General features: G+C 37.3%; 1 protein-coding gene across 9 annotated transcripts in view; it reads right to left on the minus strand.

Moving 5' to 3' along the window:
• MBNL1 (muscleblind like splicing regulator 1) overlaps positions 1-17,883 on the minus strand; it is a 181,563-nt gene that overhangs the window by 144,260 nt on the left and 19,420 nt on the right. For 6 of the 9 annotated variants that reach the window (XM_044920246.1, XM_021685938.2, XM_044920235.1 and 3 more), the window contains exon 1: positions 3,133-3,395. The exons of 1 other annotated variant lie outside the window; for it this stretch is intronic. In XM_044920246.1, the coding sequence (XP_044776181.1) occupies positions 3,133-3,306 (174 nt within the window). In that variant the 5' untranslated portion in view covers positions 3,307-3,395. Of the gene's footprint in view, positions 1-3,132; positions 4,121-17,883 lie in introns of those variants that run through there. 2 more of the 9 variants (XM_021685934.2, XM_044920251.1) reach the window with 2 other exon arrangements.

Genomic DNA, 17,883 nt, shown 5'->3' on the forward strand with positions numbered 1-17,883 from the left:
AGTATATTCTTAGACTGTTGTCAATTGAGACTGCAAGTACAAAAGCAAAATTAAGTGAGAACAATAAAGTGTTTAAAATAGTGTTTAATTTCTAAACTAACACACATTATTACAACTTCTGCTCTCTCTTCCTGTTACCATTCTATTTCCAACATACTTAATATATACACATATTCCTAATTATCATGTACTCCCATTTCACTTAGCAACACATCTACTAAGATACAGAACTCTGTGTTTTCACGCAGTAAATTTAATCTTAGTTATTTAAACTTTGAAATCACTGATATGCAACTAAAATGCCATCAGCTAATCTTCTTCCTGTTACCTTCAGCAATATGCCAATTGGTTTCTTTTACGTAAATACTGTCTTGAACTGTTTGACTTCGGTTTTTAATGAAACGAATTCTCCTCTTCTAAGTAGAAGTCTGCTATGAACGTAAGTCACCTGGGAGCCTGGCCAAAGTCTGCAACAGCACAGCTGAAGGGTACAGCCATTTCACAGGGTCCTCTCACAGAGTATTTGGTTTGCTTTCCTAACTTGCTAAAAATAGTAGATTACACAGGCTACCTCCATCTCATGGCTCAAGAACTCACAAAAGGCTGGACTATGGATTGTAGGAATACATACAACACACTTAATTAAAGAAGTCAGGATATTACAAGTTTTCCAAATTCCTTCCGTTTACTCTCTGAAACAATACAAATGATCTAGTGGTTATTGGCATGGAAACCTCATAATGCTCCCAAATTTCAGAACTTCAAGCATGAGTCACAGAGTTACCTTAACTGTTAAAATATGTTTTTGATCTATTTTAGTCACAACATTGAATACAGGAAGACAACTACCTAAAAGGCAGTAATCTAAATACTGTATTAAAAATCACACAATGTGTTAGTTATAAATATGTATCTAAGAAAGGTGGTTTTTGAAACATTAATACTTAATTACATATTCCAAATATGTTACATGAATTCTTAATTTGGTTATTTCACTAACATTTTAGGAGCTATTGTTCTGGGTATGAACCTCCACCACAAACAAATTTTGTGTTTGTTTTTTTTTCCTCTCATTCAAATCAAAATATTTACCAAGTTTCAGACACCATAAATTAAATTTCAGTTTCTCTTCAAAAGACAAAGAATAAGGACAAGTTTGCATTGATTAGCTGCGATAATGAGTTCATTTCATAAGTAAATTTAAATCTTGAAATTACTCGTTATTAAAAAAAAGTCCCTGATGTGGCAGTTCAATCTTGTTATCCACACAGCATGTCATTAAGCAATGCTCCTGTTTTACTCAAAGGGAGACTGTTCTATGTCCACAAGTGAACAGCCACTAAAAAAATATTTTGAGATGGAAAAATAGCAACTGAATTTTAACATTTCACAATGTTTCCAAATGCTGTGGAGGCAGGTCTTCTGTGAAACCACTCAATGTCACAGCCAGTTTAATGTCCTTCATTTTGTAGCTACGAGTGCGCCATCAACTGTCTGTAGGACTAAAAATTGGATTTACTAGTAATTGGGTCAAAACAGGGTTACTTATGGACACAGCTGGCTACTGAGAAGTGTAATTAGCCATGTGCCCCCTCACTTTATGGGTCCCCATCTCTAATCACACCTAAATTCAGTTAGCAGGAATTTAGGAATACACATTCACAAAGGTACAACCACTGTGCCCTTCCTTCACCGAAGCCTTTCAAAAGAAAGTAAGAGAAAGGCCCAATGGTAGTTTATAACTTTTGGCTTATTGATCTTTATGACTATGACATTAAGAATAATCTAACACTATAAGATATCTTTGTTGTTGTGAACACCTCCCTTGATATGCTACTCTGAAGATAATATCCTGAGTCTTTGGCGAAAACTTTAGCAAAGTAGGCAGCCCAAGCTGAGCCAAGAAGCAATTAACTGAAATAGTCAACTCATACATTAACTCATAACACATCAGGGTGAGTTATGAGTTAACATATGAGTTGACTGTATTAGTTAATTGCACCCCATGTTATTAAATAAAGCATTTTTATTATAACAGCACTTTTTTTTTCTTTTGCAAAAGACAAGATGGATCTATGAAACTTTTTACTTCTCTATAGATGTAGAAATGATAGTGACCCCCCCCCACCACGGGTTCAAAGAATGAATTCCACTGGCACATTAGTATTCAAAAGCAATTCAATTAAACTGAATAAGTGAAAGTACCCAGGAATCTTCACATTTCTAGTCTTGACCTTGCATGTCAGAATAAAGACACATATGCTATCTTTTTAAAAGGCGCATTTTCAAACTTGATACCTGAAACACGAACCAATGACATTTTTGAATGTCAAGATATACTAAAACGGATCTTTCAGTATTATGGTGCCCAACAAAAGCTAACTTTTAACACTCCTAGCTGAGACTGTTACAAATTTCAAAATAATCAGGATCCAAAAAAATAAACTAAGTTATTTCACATTAAAAGTTTAGGAGCTAAAAAAAAAAAAAATCCAAGTAACAGTACTTAAAAGTTTCTACTTATTTATAAAACTCAACATTCAACAAAGTTTATTCCTCAGATAGGGTACTGGAGCAGCAAGAGAACCTTACTTCTCTATCTTCCACAAAATGCCTTGTTTCTGGCCTTAAAAGAATACGCTTATACAATAAAAAGGAAACCCACAATGTCAAAATGTTAATATAAAAAGTCTAGTCAAGTTTAGCTGCCTAGAAATCTGTTCTTTTACAAGCAACGGTACAGCACCTTTACAAACAAGGAAAAACGTTATCATCTTCATTCAGCTATTGCCATGGCCTTGTATAATCTGTGTATATGCTAACACACCTATGTATGTACATTTACTATTCCTATAGACATTGACATTGCTATTACTAAGTAAAAAGTATGCTGATACTCTCTGTTTCAGAAAAAAAAACTGATGATCAAAGTTATTCATAACAAAGTTTGGCCAGACATGGTTCTATTGCTTCTCAATAAAAGTCCCCCACCCCCAAAAACATCAGTAAGAACACATCGTATAACTAAACTATTAACAAAGCAATCCATAATTCCAAACTCAATGGACTAAATGTCCATATCCCCTCTATTCAATTATTGCATATCCTTAAAATAATATAATATTTACTCACTTTCAATGAATCAAAGCAGGCGATTACTCGTCCATTTTCAACTTGGCAGCTTTTCGAAGGATGTGCAAATTTACATTCCGTGTCTGGCCGTGAGCAAGTCCCCCTTTGGAACTCTCTACATACTTCCAGTGTTAGCCATTTTGTGTCCCGAATTGGTGTGACACTAACAGCCATGTTTAGATTTTACAGGTAGTTAAATTTTTCAGTGAAACCAACAAACCCAACCCCCCCCACAAAAAAAAAAAAAACAGCAAAAAAAAAAAAAAGCTGAACTGATAAAACTGTAAAATGATGATGAAAGTGTCCCCTCCAAAATACTTTTTTCCCCACTCCCTGCTTTAAAAGTACATGGAAAATTGTGTTGTCAATATCAAGGAAAAGATCTCCCACTAGAAATTCACAGCATGAAACTGTTAATTCAAAGAGGTTTTGGTTTTTAGAGAAATACTAGAATCGTAAGTAGATGAATGTTTAAAAGTAGGGCCTCGAATCAGCCTTGTGCTCTCAGTAACCCCTTCCCAGTGCCAATTTGGAGCCCAAAATGCAAGCATGAAAACGTGGCAGACCCTTTGACACCGAATTTCCAAGCTGCTTTCAGCAAAGTTGTCTGAAAGGGAATCTCCTCACAGCTGAATTTGCAATGGAGTTTGGTGGTGCAATCGGTATTGATTAGTTTGGCATAGACAGATGCAGCAGTTTAGAGCAAATCGAGAAAATGATTTTTTTTTTCCTCCTTGATTTCCTGGCAGAAGAGATCTTACTTTTTCAGCAAACTTTTCTTTTAAAACTAAAGCAGCCTAGGGCAATGCCAGATACTTAGAGCTTTTGTCTTGATTATAAGTAGAAATGGGGGTGTCTGGGCTAGAGGTGGAGGGTGGATGTGCTGTCGTCACAGTCTAGCTGGCAGCAAGCAAGGCAAAAGCAGAGACTGCTCTAGAAGCGGGTCCAAGCAGCAGAGACGTCAGGAAAGGCACTTCTTAGTACCAACCTGTAGAAAAAAGAGATAGGTTAAGATTTACTAAGTAGCACTTCACTGATGTCCTACAGTATCACAACCTTGCCATGTGCTACCAGACTAAGTAATATTCAAGTCAGCTTCTCTCCTTCTCTGTCTCTGTCTCTCGCTTGTTCGTTCTCTCTCTCTCTCTCTCTCTCTCTCTCACACACACACACACACACACACACAAATACTTACAGTGAGGCATATTGCAGCCAGCCATCGTAGATTTATTAAAAAAAGGGGCCGTTTCCCCTTGTGAAGCAATGCATGATAGAGAGATAACCAATCACAGATAGTGTTGCAGCAATATTCTGGGCAGAAAGCCAATAGTGTGGGTTGTCTTATGAAAGGTCGCGCCTGTCAGACGTTCATTACTATGCTATAAGCACAGAAAATGTCCATCAGATGTGACTTATTCCACTGCAAGAGGACGAGCATGTGGGTTTTGAATTTACCCAACATGCAGTTAGTGGACTAAACCATGTTAGTTTCAAAACAGCTTCTAAGACAAGTCCAAGCACTTGAAGATCATTACCGGGAATAAAAAGCAAGGTTTAAAAATTGCAGCTGACTTGCAAGCTGCTTTTCCCTCTGGCTCTGTGCAGGGACAGGCACTGAACAGCCTGCTCCCTCTGTCCTGACACGTGAATAAAAAAGGAAAGGGGTGTTTACAAATGGTACATTCTCCTGACCTATCCAATTCACTTCCTTCTAAAGCCCAAGTCCTGCCCCTCCACTGAAAGCAGCTCTCATACTGTAAAACTATTCCATTCAGCCGGCAGACACTTTGTCAATATATCACAGGCAAGCGAGATGCGAACAAAAGCATCCTTTATTTGAACATTTTTTAAGCAGAAGCTGAGGTCATGTGGGGAAAATAAGGAGTGCAGTGTTGTCAGTGTGTCTGGCAAATCTGAAGTCAACCTCAAGGGGGAAAGTGATTCCATCGCAGAAACATTAAATATTAAGTGAGCGATTGGATTTGGGCAACGTGATGCGCTTCGGAGGTACGAACGAAGCCGGAGGTTGGGGGCTGGGGGATCCCCTGTTGCCTGATGATCTATTAACTCCGCACTACTAAGAGACTGCTCCTTACAGGAGGGCATGTTTGCCTCTCACAACTAACTGTCTCTTTCAATCGGGATGGAAAAACTTTCAGAAAATGCTCAATAGTTACAGAAACAAAAGTACACAGTTGTGTTTTTTTTCTTTTGAATGTTACCAACAAAGGAAACAAGGCTTTAATAACTCCAAAAGTTTTGCACTCCAAAAAAGCATTGGCACAATATAATAGTGTTTGATCACACTTACTTCTTCGAAGGCCAAATATGGCCAATTGGCATATGGTACATGTGGAACCATAATTTGGAAACTGGAATACAGGATATGAATATGTAAAAATAGAACCCAAACAGATCTATCTATAGATATCTAGCAGAATTCTTAAAAATTTCTTTAAGGATTAATACTGTCACTTTTTTTTTTTTAAAGATTTTATTTATTTATTTGAGAGAGAGAAAGCACTAGAGAGAGAATGAGTAGGGGGCAGATGGAGAGGGAGAAGCAGGCTCCCCACTGAGCAGGGAGCCTGACACAGGGCTCGATCCCAGGACCCTGGGATCATGACCTGAGCTGAAGGCAGACACTTAAACCGACTGAGCCACCCAGGTGCCCGAATACTGTCATTCTCTTTTTTTTTTTTTTAAAGATTTTTTATTTATTTATTTGAGAGAGAGAGAATGAGAGAGAGCGAGTACATGAGAGGGGGAGGGTCAGAGGGAGAAGCAGACTCCCTGCCGAGCAGGGAGCCCGATGCGGGACTCGATCCAGGGACTCCAGGATCATGACCTGAGCCGAAGGCAGTCGCTTAACCAACTGAGCCACCCAGGCGCCCCCCGAATACTGTCATTCTTAATACTAATTAAAAACAAAACAAACAAACAAAAAATTAGCAGATACCAGGTTTGGGAAACACTGTAGTAAGACTACAACTTTTGAGAAAGGTTAAAAAGAACCAACTCAAGAAATATTTTTGTTTTCAAAACACTTTCTGGTCCTAACTCCTGATTATATAAAAACAAAGGCAAGTCGGTCATAAACTCTAAGATTCATCCACCTTCCTGACTGCTCTACACTCAGGATTTCTCAACTACTCCAGGCCTTTAGCATGTACCCATCTGTGTCCAACAACCTCTTCTGTCCTTCTTGCTAAAATCTTCAAGTGCCTCACCTGCAACAATTCACCTCTTTTGGAAGCCAGCTGAGATGTCACTTCCTCCAAGAAACTCCCAAGATGTGACTTTCTCCATCTCCATCCACCCATTTATTAATGAGGTCTTTTCTGAATTATCTTTGCACCCCAGTATGGTCTGTTACTCACTTCTACGTATGACCCACTAAATTATATGTCAGAAACAATGTCACTCGTCCCAGAACCCCAGTGCTCAGCACAGTGATGGAAAATATACGGAGCTCCATAACTTTGGTAAATTAAATGATCGATTACTACATCTGGCCTGGAATTACCTCTAGGGCACAGAAATACACAAACACACATATGAACACACTCATATAAACACACGTATAACACCACACATGAACCACACAAACACACGCTCAAACACATACACACACACATACACCCATCACTTCCTCTATAAATTACTATATTCCTGGGTCACGCAGGCCCTCCCGCAGCCTAGGAATCCTCCTCCAGCCCTGGACAGCTCCCTCAGACATTCCCCATAGCAGCTTTTCTAAAACTTCAACACTTTCCAGCCCCTCCTCCCTCCTCCATATTCCTCCCACTCACAGCCTACGATGATCTTCCAGGTCACAGATATCTCATAGTCAGAAGAGTAGCCCTCAGACATGAACTCTCTCTCACCTTCCCGCCACCCATCTTTAAGCTATCTTTCCGTATCTTTCATTTTCGTCTTCCAGTTTTGCCTTCGCTTGCACACCGTTAAGCATCTACCTTGGCTCGCTCCTTCTCAGAACATCCGTTCCCTTTACACTCCCTCTATCTGTGAATGCCCTGCCTTGTCTACACGCTTTCTCTTAGTCCTCAACCTGCTGAGGTAGCTCTGGACTAGAGGGGGCAGCTTGGAAGGAGGAAGGGGGCCCTGCCTAGCTATGCGTCCTTCCTCTCCCTAATCCTCTTTATCGGCTGTTCCCAGACAAATGTGTGAAGAGTCATCTACACGTGCTGTTTTTCTGCTTCTTCAGTTTTGAATCTATATCAGTGTGACCTCCACACTCATTACTTTACTGGTCAGCGACGGCCATCAATGCTCTAATTCAAGCCAAATTCAAAGACTACGGTAGTCCTTATCTTTACTTTCCGTTTCTCCCATTGCTGCCCCTCTCGTATCCTCCGCCATAGACAGGAGCTGCCAGGAGCTGGGAAGGTTCTTGGCATATGCCATACCAGTGTAGGCTCTTGGGACTTGTTACATGCTAACCCTTTGTTTGGAGTGACACACTTCCTCACCCCTTCAGCTTGGTAAATCCCTTCTTGTTTAAAGTTGCTATTCAGATATCACCTTCTCTCCACGGCTGGGCCAACTATGCTAAACATTATTCCATCTCAGAATACCCTCAGTATTTTATAGCTCTTTTGACCCAAAGGTTATAAATCCCCTGACAACAGGGTCTATCACCATTTTTTTATCCCAGTTCCTGGAACATAACAGACGTTTTCAAAATATTTGATAAATGAATAAATTTTATTCAAACTCACAGGAATAAACATGTACATAAGGTTGTATCCCCAAAAGGAAGGAAATAGCTCATCATGATCTATGGGGGCCACACAGCATGAGAAAGGATAATGGTACCATGAGAAATATCTTCACTGGTCGGTGGTTATGTAAATACAACCACAAAATCAATATCTAGAGTTGATTATTTTTCCTTTCTGCCATGTTCCAGGCTTAATCTCACTCGGGCACAAAATATACTTTAATTAGTAAAATGTTTGCAAATGGATACTTTGGACATTTTTATTTTCCATAGCAGAGATATTCTATTCACTTCACAAAGGGTTATTGAAAAAATTATAGATACACACGTATTTGTAAGTTTAATACTGTTTAATTGTAAAATATATACGCAAAGATGAGAATCAAAATATTTCCTACTAACTAGGCATAGAGACTGAGCAGTCAAAACGGACACCAACCTTTACGGATTGTTAGTGTAGCTGTACCCAGCAATGTGCATGCCAGTCCTTGATACGGGGCACTGGGGTAATCAACAGAGATTATATCTAAATTGCTGAGATCAGATTATTGTCTTATAATCCTTCTCTTTTTTCAAACAGAAGAACTTCAGAGAAGACTGGAAATCTTCATAATTGAGTGTTTTGGTAAATTACGACTGAATAAGATTTGGATCAATACTGAATTCCCAAAACATTATTTCAGCTGATAATGGATTTTTATTCTATAGATAGAGAAGGTGCTTAAAAGTGTATGGGTAATTTACACATTGTGAGAATTCTTGCAAACACATTTGCCTCCAAAGTATGTGTTGTTTGTAAATAATTATGAAGGAAATATTTCTACTTGAAAGATATTTACTAACAGCTAAATTGCTTCTGAAGTAAATTTCTGACCTATACTTCAACATATTATAATAAACTTCCCTGCACCAAAAAAGAAAAAAAAAAAGAATTGGACCATTTAATAGTTTTACAGTAAGACTCAAACTTTTTTAAAACTTATATAACAACAAGGCTTCTTGTGCCTATTGATCAAATTCCAAACACTAACCAAAGAGCTCCTCACATTATGTGATATGTTCTACAAATAAGCATGTTCTGCCGTAACAACCAAGATCCAATTCTTCCTTGAGTGATATCAGAAATAACATACATTTTCTACTTTAAGATACAAAGGGGGAAATAGAAAGGAAAAGAAGAAAATGTAAAGCTGGAGGGAAGGAAGCTAAGAAAAGAATCAAGGATAAAGTAAAAGAGTGTGGCAAGGGCGCCTGGGTGGCTCAGTCGGTTGGGTGTCTGCCTTCGGCTCAGGTCATGATCTCAGGGTCCTGGGATCGAGTCCCGCATCGGGCTCCCTGCTCTGCGGGGAGCCTGCTTCTCCCTCTCCCACTCCCCCTGCTTGTGTTCCCTCTCTCGCTGTGTCTCTCTCTGTCAAATAAATAAATAAAATCTTTAAAAAAAAAAAAGAGTGTGCCAAATTACTAATAATGAGTCTCACAGCAACTAATATATATTAGCATCAAAGCTGACAGTGGATGGCTTCATATAAAAATCTATTTAAGGGATGCATACATACTGCAATAGAGGATAAAGAGGTGCTTGCAAGGTAGGAGACTGAAATTCTGTTTTGGAGAACTGGATGGCCTCTACGAGCAAGGTTAAATGTCTTAGTCATATACATGTAATAATCATTTCAGTTCTTCTGAACCAAATATAGGGAGGTTGGTCCTACTGCATCCCAGAGCAGTTAGCCGGAAATTTTTGGGACTTTTTTCATAAGCTTTTGATTCTGAAATAGCTTACATATTGAGGAAGTTAACAGAGTAATTATTTGAGGTGTTTTGTTTTTTTTTTTAATTTACTAAGACAGCTTTAATCTAACTGGAAAAGAAAGCCAGCTTCACCATATAATGTTTGCCGGTGACAAGAAGCAGCCCCTTGCCCCAAACCATAACTTTTCCCCCAGGTGCACTGATGTCAAAAAGTCCGTAATTAGCAATGCATGACTTTAGTGAATTAACTCACAGTACAGTTTTGCCCAGGGCTTGCCCCAAATATTAACAGAGATTTCAGTATACAAACCAACTAAGCATTTCTGGAAGCTGTACAGCCATTTCTCTACTCATTAAGGTACTAAATATGGTAACAAGGCCGTTAGTTATTACATGGGGAAAACTGCAGTATGAATGGGTTAATGCAGTCTTCAGCAGGATTCAACTCCATATAACAAAAAGCTGAGATCAGTGTTTCTCAGCAAGGGGTAAGCACACTATGGGTAGCACCCATGGCCATTTTAAGTGATACAGAAACAACATAATTTTAATAGATGCATCAGAATGCAAAAACTAGCTCATCAAGCCTCTGATCACACAGATACCATAGCTTAGAAAGAAGCCAACATTTAATAGAAGTAATTTAGAGAATAAGACTAATATACAAAAAAAAAAAAAAACAAACAAAAAACCCTAAGCAAATATATTGGCAAAATCATGAAGGAGATATGCAACTAACTGAAGTTTTAGAAATACTGCTGAGAAAAAAAGATAACTTTCAACCACACATGCCGACCATTAATGAGGCTGGCCGGTCTGACACATTGCTCTGTGTTAGGCTGACAAGCTGCTGCCAAGAAAAGGGAAGTTTGGTAACTCCAATAAGTCATCTACGGTCTGTCAAAGCACTCCTTTACAATTCTGGTAGGCTCAATACCCTAATCATCAAGTGGTCCCTTACTAGAAGGATAACGAAGGAGTGTTGGTTAGGAAATACACTATTGCCAAAGATCAGAATTCCAAAAGCAACTGCACTCAATAGAAAATGCTTATTGTCCCTTCCGTATTTATATTTGAGACCAAAGAAAACAGGAAGCCTCTACGCAATGATTAAAAAGTGAATTTTGAATGGTCTCCTGTTATCAGGCAAAATAAAAAAAAAAATTAAAAGCCTTAAGATCATTAGAAGATAAATATCACAATGGCAGGCTGTACTTTTTGTTTAGTGGCTCACTAGCTTTGTACCTAATTAGGTCTTCATCCTGTCCCTACTGCAAAGTTATCTTCCTGGAAGCTTTTCCGGCCGCTGTCAGAGTATCCAACCTTTTCTGTTCCTCTCAACACCATCCCAGACTTGCCAGACCTTTACCTTGCTTTATTTTTCTTTGGAGCACTTGTTAGGATTGGGTGTAATATTATGTACCTATCTTACTATCTGCTTATCATCTACTCTGGCCATTAATATGTAAGCTCCGTGAGAGCCGGCAGCTGTTAAGCTAGCTCTCCACTGAACAAGCCAGCACCAAAACAGTGCCTGGTCCAGAGAAAGCCAGCGATCTATTTGTGGCATGACTAAACATTTCTTAGTATATCTGAATGCTAGTTTAAAAGTATTTTCTATAAGTTACAAGGCCCGTTTGATACACTGGCAATGTTACCTTCACAACTGAATGAAACCAGCATCGAACTCCACTCATTGGAAAGAGAGCGTGAGGCAGGGAAGTTAACACAGGACCGTATTTATATACCTCCTCAATTATGAAGTTGATGGAAGATTTTCTTATCCACAGAAGAATCTGAAATAGTTACATGTGGCTTTGCAAATTTAAAACATCTAAATAATTATCTGTGAATTTCTGACAGAATCAGTCTTCAGTTCTGGCAAAAGAAGGGAAAATTTGCATTTTTTTTCTGATGATATTCAAACAGGCGGCCTTTTAACATTTCCGTCTATTCTACAAGAAATTATAATGACATAATACTACAATGCCACTTTATCGTTCTTAAGGAAAAAACACTAAGCCTATTTAGTGTTTTGCCTGCTCTACATATTACACAAAGAAGTCATCTTATTAGCCTTACATCATTTCTGATCTATCCATATTATTTAATATTTCAAAATAACAAATAGTTAGGAAATCAGAACACAAACAACAAAATTAACAATGTTGCTATGTGCTCAGGAGCTAAAATGGTAGGAAAAAACAAATCTCACCATCCTGGCAATTTTCAGGAAAAATGGTACACTGACCCAAATGGAATCTACCAATGTGAAATTAGCATGACAAAACTGTGAATGCCAAAACACTGATATTGTTATTCCCAATGCAATGCCATAATTACAGACTTTGATTCTAAAGTTTACTCAAATGACTTAATTTTATTTGGCATAGTAACTGGGGGCCAAAATCTTAGTTTTAAATTTTTCACATTTATATCTTTTGAATAACATCACCTACCGTCTTACAAGGTTGGTGGTACTTCAGCCTAACACATGTTTAAATGTGAGCTTCATTGCATGAGAAATGGTAGCAAATTCATCTATGCTTCCCTAATATTGTTATTGCCCAACTCAAAGGTGATTAATGAGAAAACTGAGGAAATATTCCCATGGCGCCCTGTGCATCAGTGAAATCTGCTGCATGCGTACCTCTTTGTCCCACTGTCCTGACTTTCCTTCCAGGGCAGAAATCATTCTCACAACCGGTGGTCATTAAGGTCTTTTCCACAATTAACCTATGCCTGTTTTTCACTTGAGCAGACTCAACTAAATGAGCTAAATTATGAAGTCAACATGAGAAGAAATGACTATATATACACTACATATACTGCATATATATGTATGTATAGTATTTGTCTCTCTCTGTGTATATATATATGTATAGATATATATGTATGTGTGTGTGTATATATGTATATACATAGAGAGTGCATGTGAGCAAGAGACTACACCAAAAATAAAGTATATCTATTAGAACCAGATTTAATAGTAGTTGTCCCACTTTCCAGAATTTTTAAAATCTTAAGTGGCAATAGCTCTCAATAATCTCAATACCAAGCATATCTGAGTACAAAAGCTTCATTTTAACAGATGAATCTTGAATTTCCAGATAGGTCTGATTTAAAACCTAACATAGTGACCTCAATCTGGGAAATTGCACTGACATTTCTATTGAAGATTGCCCAAAATATGTGTTGCTTAATTATTAATCATTATGAGAAAATTAAGTAAAATGCATGTTTGTAGTTAAATAAAGAGATCTAAAATAATTATTCCTCAGAATATAATGAAAGAAACCAATTATAAATATAGTATGGTATTACATGAATGTACCCAATTTAATGAATTAGTGGACTTCTCATGACACAACACAGTACATAAACAACTCCTTTCCATTTAATCAGCAAAAATCCCTATCATTTTAAAAATGTATCTCTTACTGCAAACTTTACAAATACTCAAGCTATAAAGGTTTACTATTTTCATTCTATGAATACTTCTATTGATATATTTGACCTCAAAATTTACCTTTTTTCACAAATAATTTCAAGCATTCTCTTAATAATATACCAATGTTAGTGTAAGACTGTTGAAACAAATAATACATTATATGTTAAAAAAAAGAAGAAGAAGAAGAAGATAGCAGGAGGGGAAGAATGAAGGGGGGGAATCAGAGGGGGAGATGAACCATGAGAGACGATGGACTCTGAGAAACAAACTGAGGGTTCTAGAGGGGAGTGGGGTGGGGCTTGAGTTAGCCTGGTGATGGGTATTAAAGAGGGCACGTTCTGCATGGAGCACTGGGTGTTACACGCAAACAATGAATCATGGAACACTACATCAAAAACTAATGATGTAATGTATGGTGATTAACATAACAATAATAAAAAATAATTTATTCCTAATAACAATAAAATATTACAATCTGTTTTAACTTGAGCTTTTTAAAAAAAATCACAAATTCACATACACTCACATATAAATAAGAATTTTCCCTAATTAATAGTGAGTCAAGACCCCATTGTTTTTCCCTAATTTAAAAGAGGAAGGAAGATATGTAACAAAACAAGGACATGCATTGACAACTCATATTTTCACTTCAGTGTAGCTTAAGTATACTTTGGAGAAGGTTCCACATAACTCACATACTCCATTAGGTCTGAGATGTGCACAACAACAAATTATGCTCATATTATTGCAATTGCGATATAATAACTCAGAGCTTCAGACTGAATCTTGCAGGAGCCTAGATTTAAAGGCCGGTCCACACTTCTTTTTTTTTTTTTTTTAAAGATTTTATTTACTTATTTGACAGAAAGAGAGATAGCGACAGCAGGAACACAAGCAGGGGGAATGGGAGAGGAAGAAACAGGCTTCCTGCCGGGCAGGGAGCCTGATGTGGGACTCGATCCCAGGACGCTGGGATCATGACCTGAGCCAAAAGCAGACGCTTAATGACTGAGCCACCCAGGCGCCCCCGGTCCACACTTCTTTAAAAGAGACAAGGAATAGGGAGGCATATTTAGTATTTCTTATAAGGCTTAACATACAAAATTTTTTTTTATTTAAATATAGTTGACACACAATGTTACATTTGTTTCAAATACACAACACAGTGATTTGACAAGTTTATATGTTATGCTATGCTCACCAAAATGTACCTACCATCTGTCACCATACAATGCTATTATAATATCACTGATTATATTCCCTATGCTGTGCCTTTTATTCCCATGAATTATTCATTTAACTGGAAACCTGTATTTCCCACTCCCATTTACTCATTTTGCCTATCCTCTTACTCCCTCCCCTCTAGCAACCATTAATTTGTTCTCTGTATTTATAGGTCTGATTCTACTTTTTGTTTGTTTATTCATTTGTTTTTTTAGATTCCACATATGAGTGAAATCATACAGTATTTGTCTTTGTCAGTCTAACCTCCCTCTAGGTCTATCCATGTTGCTGCAAATGGCAAAGTCTCATCCTTTTTTACGGCTGCATAATATTCCTGTGGGGGTGTGGAAGGGTGTGTGCATGTAAATATACCAACTTCTCATAAAAAAGAGAAACACACTGAAATCTACAAGTCAGAAAACATAATATTAGCTGGAAAGATAATTTGTCTCCATGGGATACCTGCTTTTTTTAGCTACATGTACATTGTTTACCACACCTTTGTGTTGCTCTATGTCCTTGAATTTCTAACATATTTAAAAAGTGAGAGCTCATTATAAATGCATCAAACAATGCAGATGAGTCACTGGTTCACAGGAACTCTTTTGCAGACATACATGAAAATGTCATGTCTTCACAGAACTCATATTCAGAAAGAGATGTCAAATAAAATAAAAACATATCAAGTGGTGCAATTAGGACTATGGGAATAAAGGATTCTCTTATTAGAATTGTAAAGGCTCAGGAGCAAATTAAAATTTGAACCAAATACTGTTATTTAAATTTTAAGCCTCTTTTCTCCCTCGAGACCTAGACTTCCACCCTTCCAGTGACTACAATAATCTAAATTATTTCAAAGTCAATTAACAATTTGCACTCTTAAATAGGATTCTGATTTTTTGGTGTACTGAGAAGTATGGTATAAATTATAAGGCTATTCTCTGTGTAGAGATAGAAACTACTAAATAGGGGCACCTGGGTGGCTCAGTCGTTAAGCGTCTGCCTTCGGCTCAGGTCATGATCCCAGGGTCCTGGGATCGAGCCCCGCATCGGGCTCCCTGCTCCGCGGGAAGCCTGCTTCTCCGTCTCCCACTCCCCCTGCTTGTGTTCCCTCTCTCGCTGTCTCTCTCTCTGTCAAATAAATAAATAAAATCCTTAAAAAAAAAAAAAAGAAACTACTAAATAATGGAAGAGATAGTAAAGTATAAATTAAAATAGTGAACAAAAATCTCTAGCAAGTAATTTACATGAACTACATACATCAAGTCCCATCTTTTCTTTCTTCCCTTCCTTGGTTTTAGACATCACTAAATAAATGCACTTTCAATTGTAATAAATTTAAACCACACAGAAGGGTTTTAATAAAATCCAGGTGAATATCCCCCCTCCGCTCCACCACCAAATCAGACCCCCTATCATTCCAAAGGTAACCACTATTATTAGTATGGTATATACAGTCTTTACCTATGCATTCACATACACATAAACACATCTACACATACACTCATACAGTTTATCATTCTTACAGAAAGAAGGGAAACATACTAATAAGCATATTGTTCTGAGGCCTGCTTTCTAGGATATAGGATAATGACCTTTTCTTGTCACTACACATAGGTCAATGTAAATACTTTTTAACAACTATGTATTATTCCACTCTATGTCCATTTTTTTAATAGCAGCCACCTAAGTTAATGCTAATTTTTCACAAGCAACATTGCAATGTATGTATAAAACTATTCTTACATTTTGAGTGGTTTCAATAACATACTTACAACATAATGTATATGCATATATTAACTGTGAACATGCTTCCTATAAGAAAACGTTTACCAATATGTACTTCCACCAACAATGAACACTGCTTTTCTATATTGCTAAATCTAGTCCTTTAAAAGATACAATCCCTATATCTAGATTGTAAATTTCAAAAAAAAAAAAAAAAAAGATTGTAAATTTCTATTGTGGGACTAGGCCAAAGTTATGATGGGTCTTTTCTCCTAGAAGCAGAACTTAAAGCCTTGTCTTTGTATTTTGCAAAATATTTTCAACCGTTAGCCCTCAGATGGCAGCTAATCAATGGAAACATTTGTAAAATCAGTTTTTCAACTCCCATTATTTCAAAATAAACCATTTCAGTGTAAAACAATTATAATGTTTATATTTATGTGTGTGTGTGTGTGTGTATATATATATATATATATATATATATGTATAATTTGCTAAAGAACAAGGACTGGGAGTCCAAATGAATGTCTGGGTTGACAGAGTATCAAAACGGACAATATATAGCTTACTATTCTTTTCTTACTAATAAAAACAAAATGTGTAGTTAACAGAGTCTGCAGGGCACGTTATATTTGGAAAATCACTGACAGCACACTGTCATATGATAAAGGGAATGCTTTTTTTACACATTATTTCTACAAATGTCAGAAAATACCCTGCTCCCCCCTCTCCGTTTTTAGACATGAATTGACTAAAGGAAATGGTTTCTGACAACTGCTATAAATAATGCAAGGCATTATCAAACTAGCTAAGGCACAATAGAACTGTGGTGAACTCATGTAGGCCTACACACATTTTCTCATGTGGTAATTTCCCCTTAGGCTGGGAGTTCTCATGTAGTCATTTCTGACTCTGGAGTAGAGTACTTCCCTGAAGCGCCTTCCCCATCCAATTAAAACGACCAAGGTATTCTTGTAGGATTTTGGCAATAGACATATGTCCTGTTAGAAAATAAAACATTCTTCCCTCACTCTGCCTTCCTCAAACTCTTCCCCAGTTATTGAATAACAGCTCACAGAATAAAGAGGTACCCATATATAAGATGGTTCGTTGGCAAAACGTGGGCATGTTCAATGCTTTCATTCTTTTTCACAATGTGACTTTACCATGTTGTCAAGTGTAAATAATGTCTTGCTTCTCACGGGAGATCAAAGATTTTATTGTTAGGATTCTGTACTTTCCAAAAGAGTATACATACTGAACACACTATGAACAAACTAATATGGCAGCTGAGGTTTGGTTCCTTTGCTAAACAGAAAAAGAACACCCCTTTCTTAGTTGTTTCAATTACCCATAAGGTTCTGTGCATTCCAAAAAAGCTGTCACACATGTGGAAATCCAAAGAGCTGACTACACCCTTCTAATGAGACAGTGATTAAGGTTCTGTGTGTTTCTGTTGGCATCATATACACTTAAAAAGCAATGACCAGCTTTCCACGGCAAATCAACTGATAGTTGCTAATAAAATCAAACAACTGCCAACAGTTTATTAACAGCAACACTTTTTGTTCTGGGATACTGATGCTCTAGAAAGAGTCTTGGACTATCTGAATTAGTCACTGGGGATGACTGTTAAAATATATATATTCCTGAGCCCTACACCTTAGACTAGCTGAGGATAAAGACCAGGAGTCTACATTTTAACTGAACTACTCCAGGTTATTCTTAATCTCATTAAATTTTGGCAATTATGAATATTACTTCCACCAAAGATTGTTTATTATGTATCTACCCAATAATTTCCTAAAAACAAAGAATATCTGTCCTGAAAAGTTGGGTTGTTTGAGATTTG

Source organism: Neomonachus schauinslandi, chromosome 1 (assembly GCF_002201575.2).
Source record: "Neomonachus schauinslandi chromosome 1, ASM220157v2, whole genome shotgun sequence".
NCBI classification, from domain to species: domain Eukaryota; kingdom Metazoa; phylum Chordata; class Mammalia; order Carnivora; family Phocidae; genus Neomonachus; species Neomonachus schauinslandi.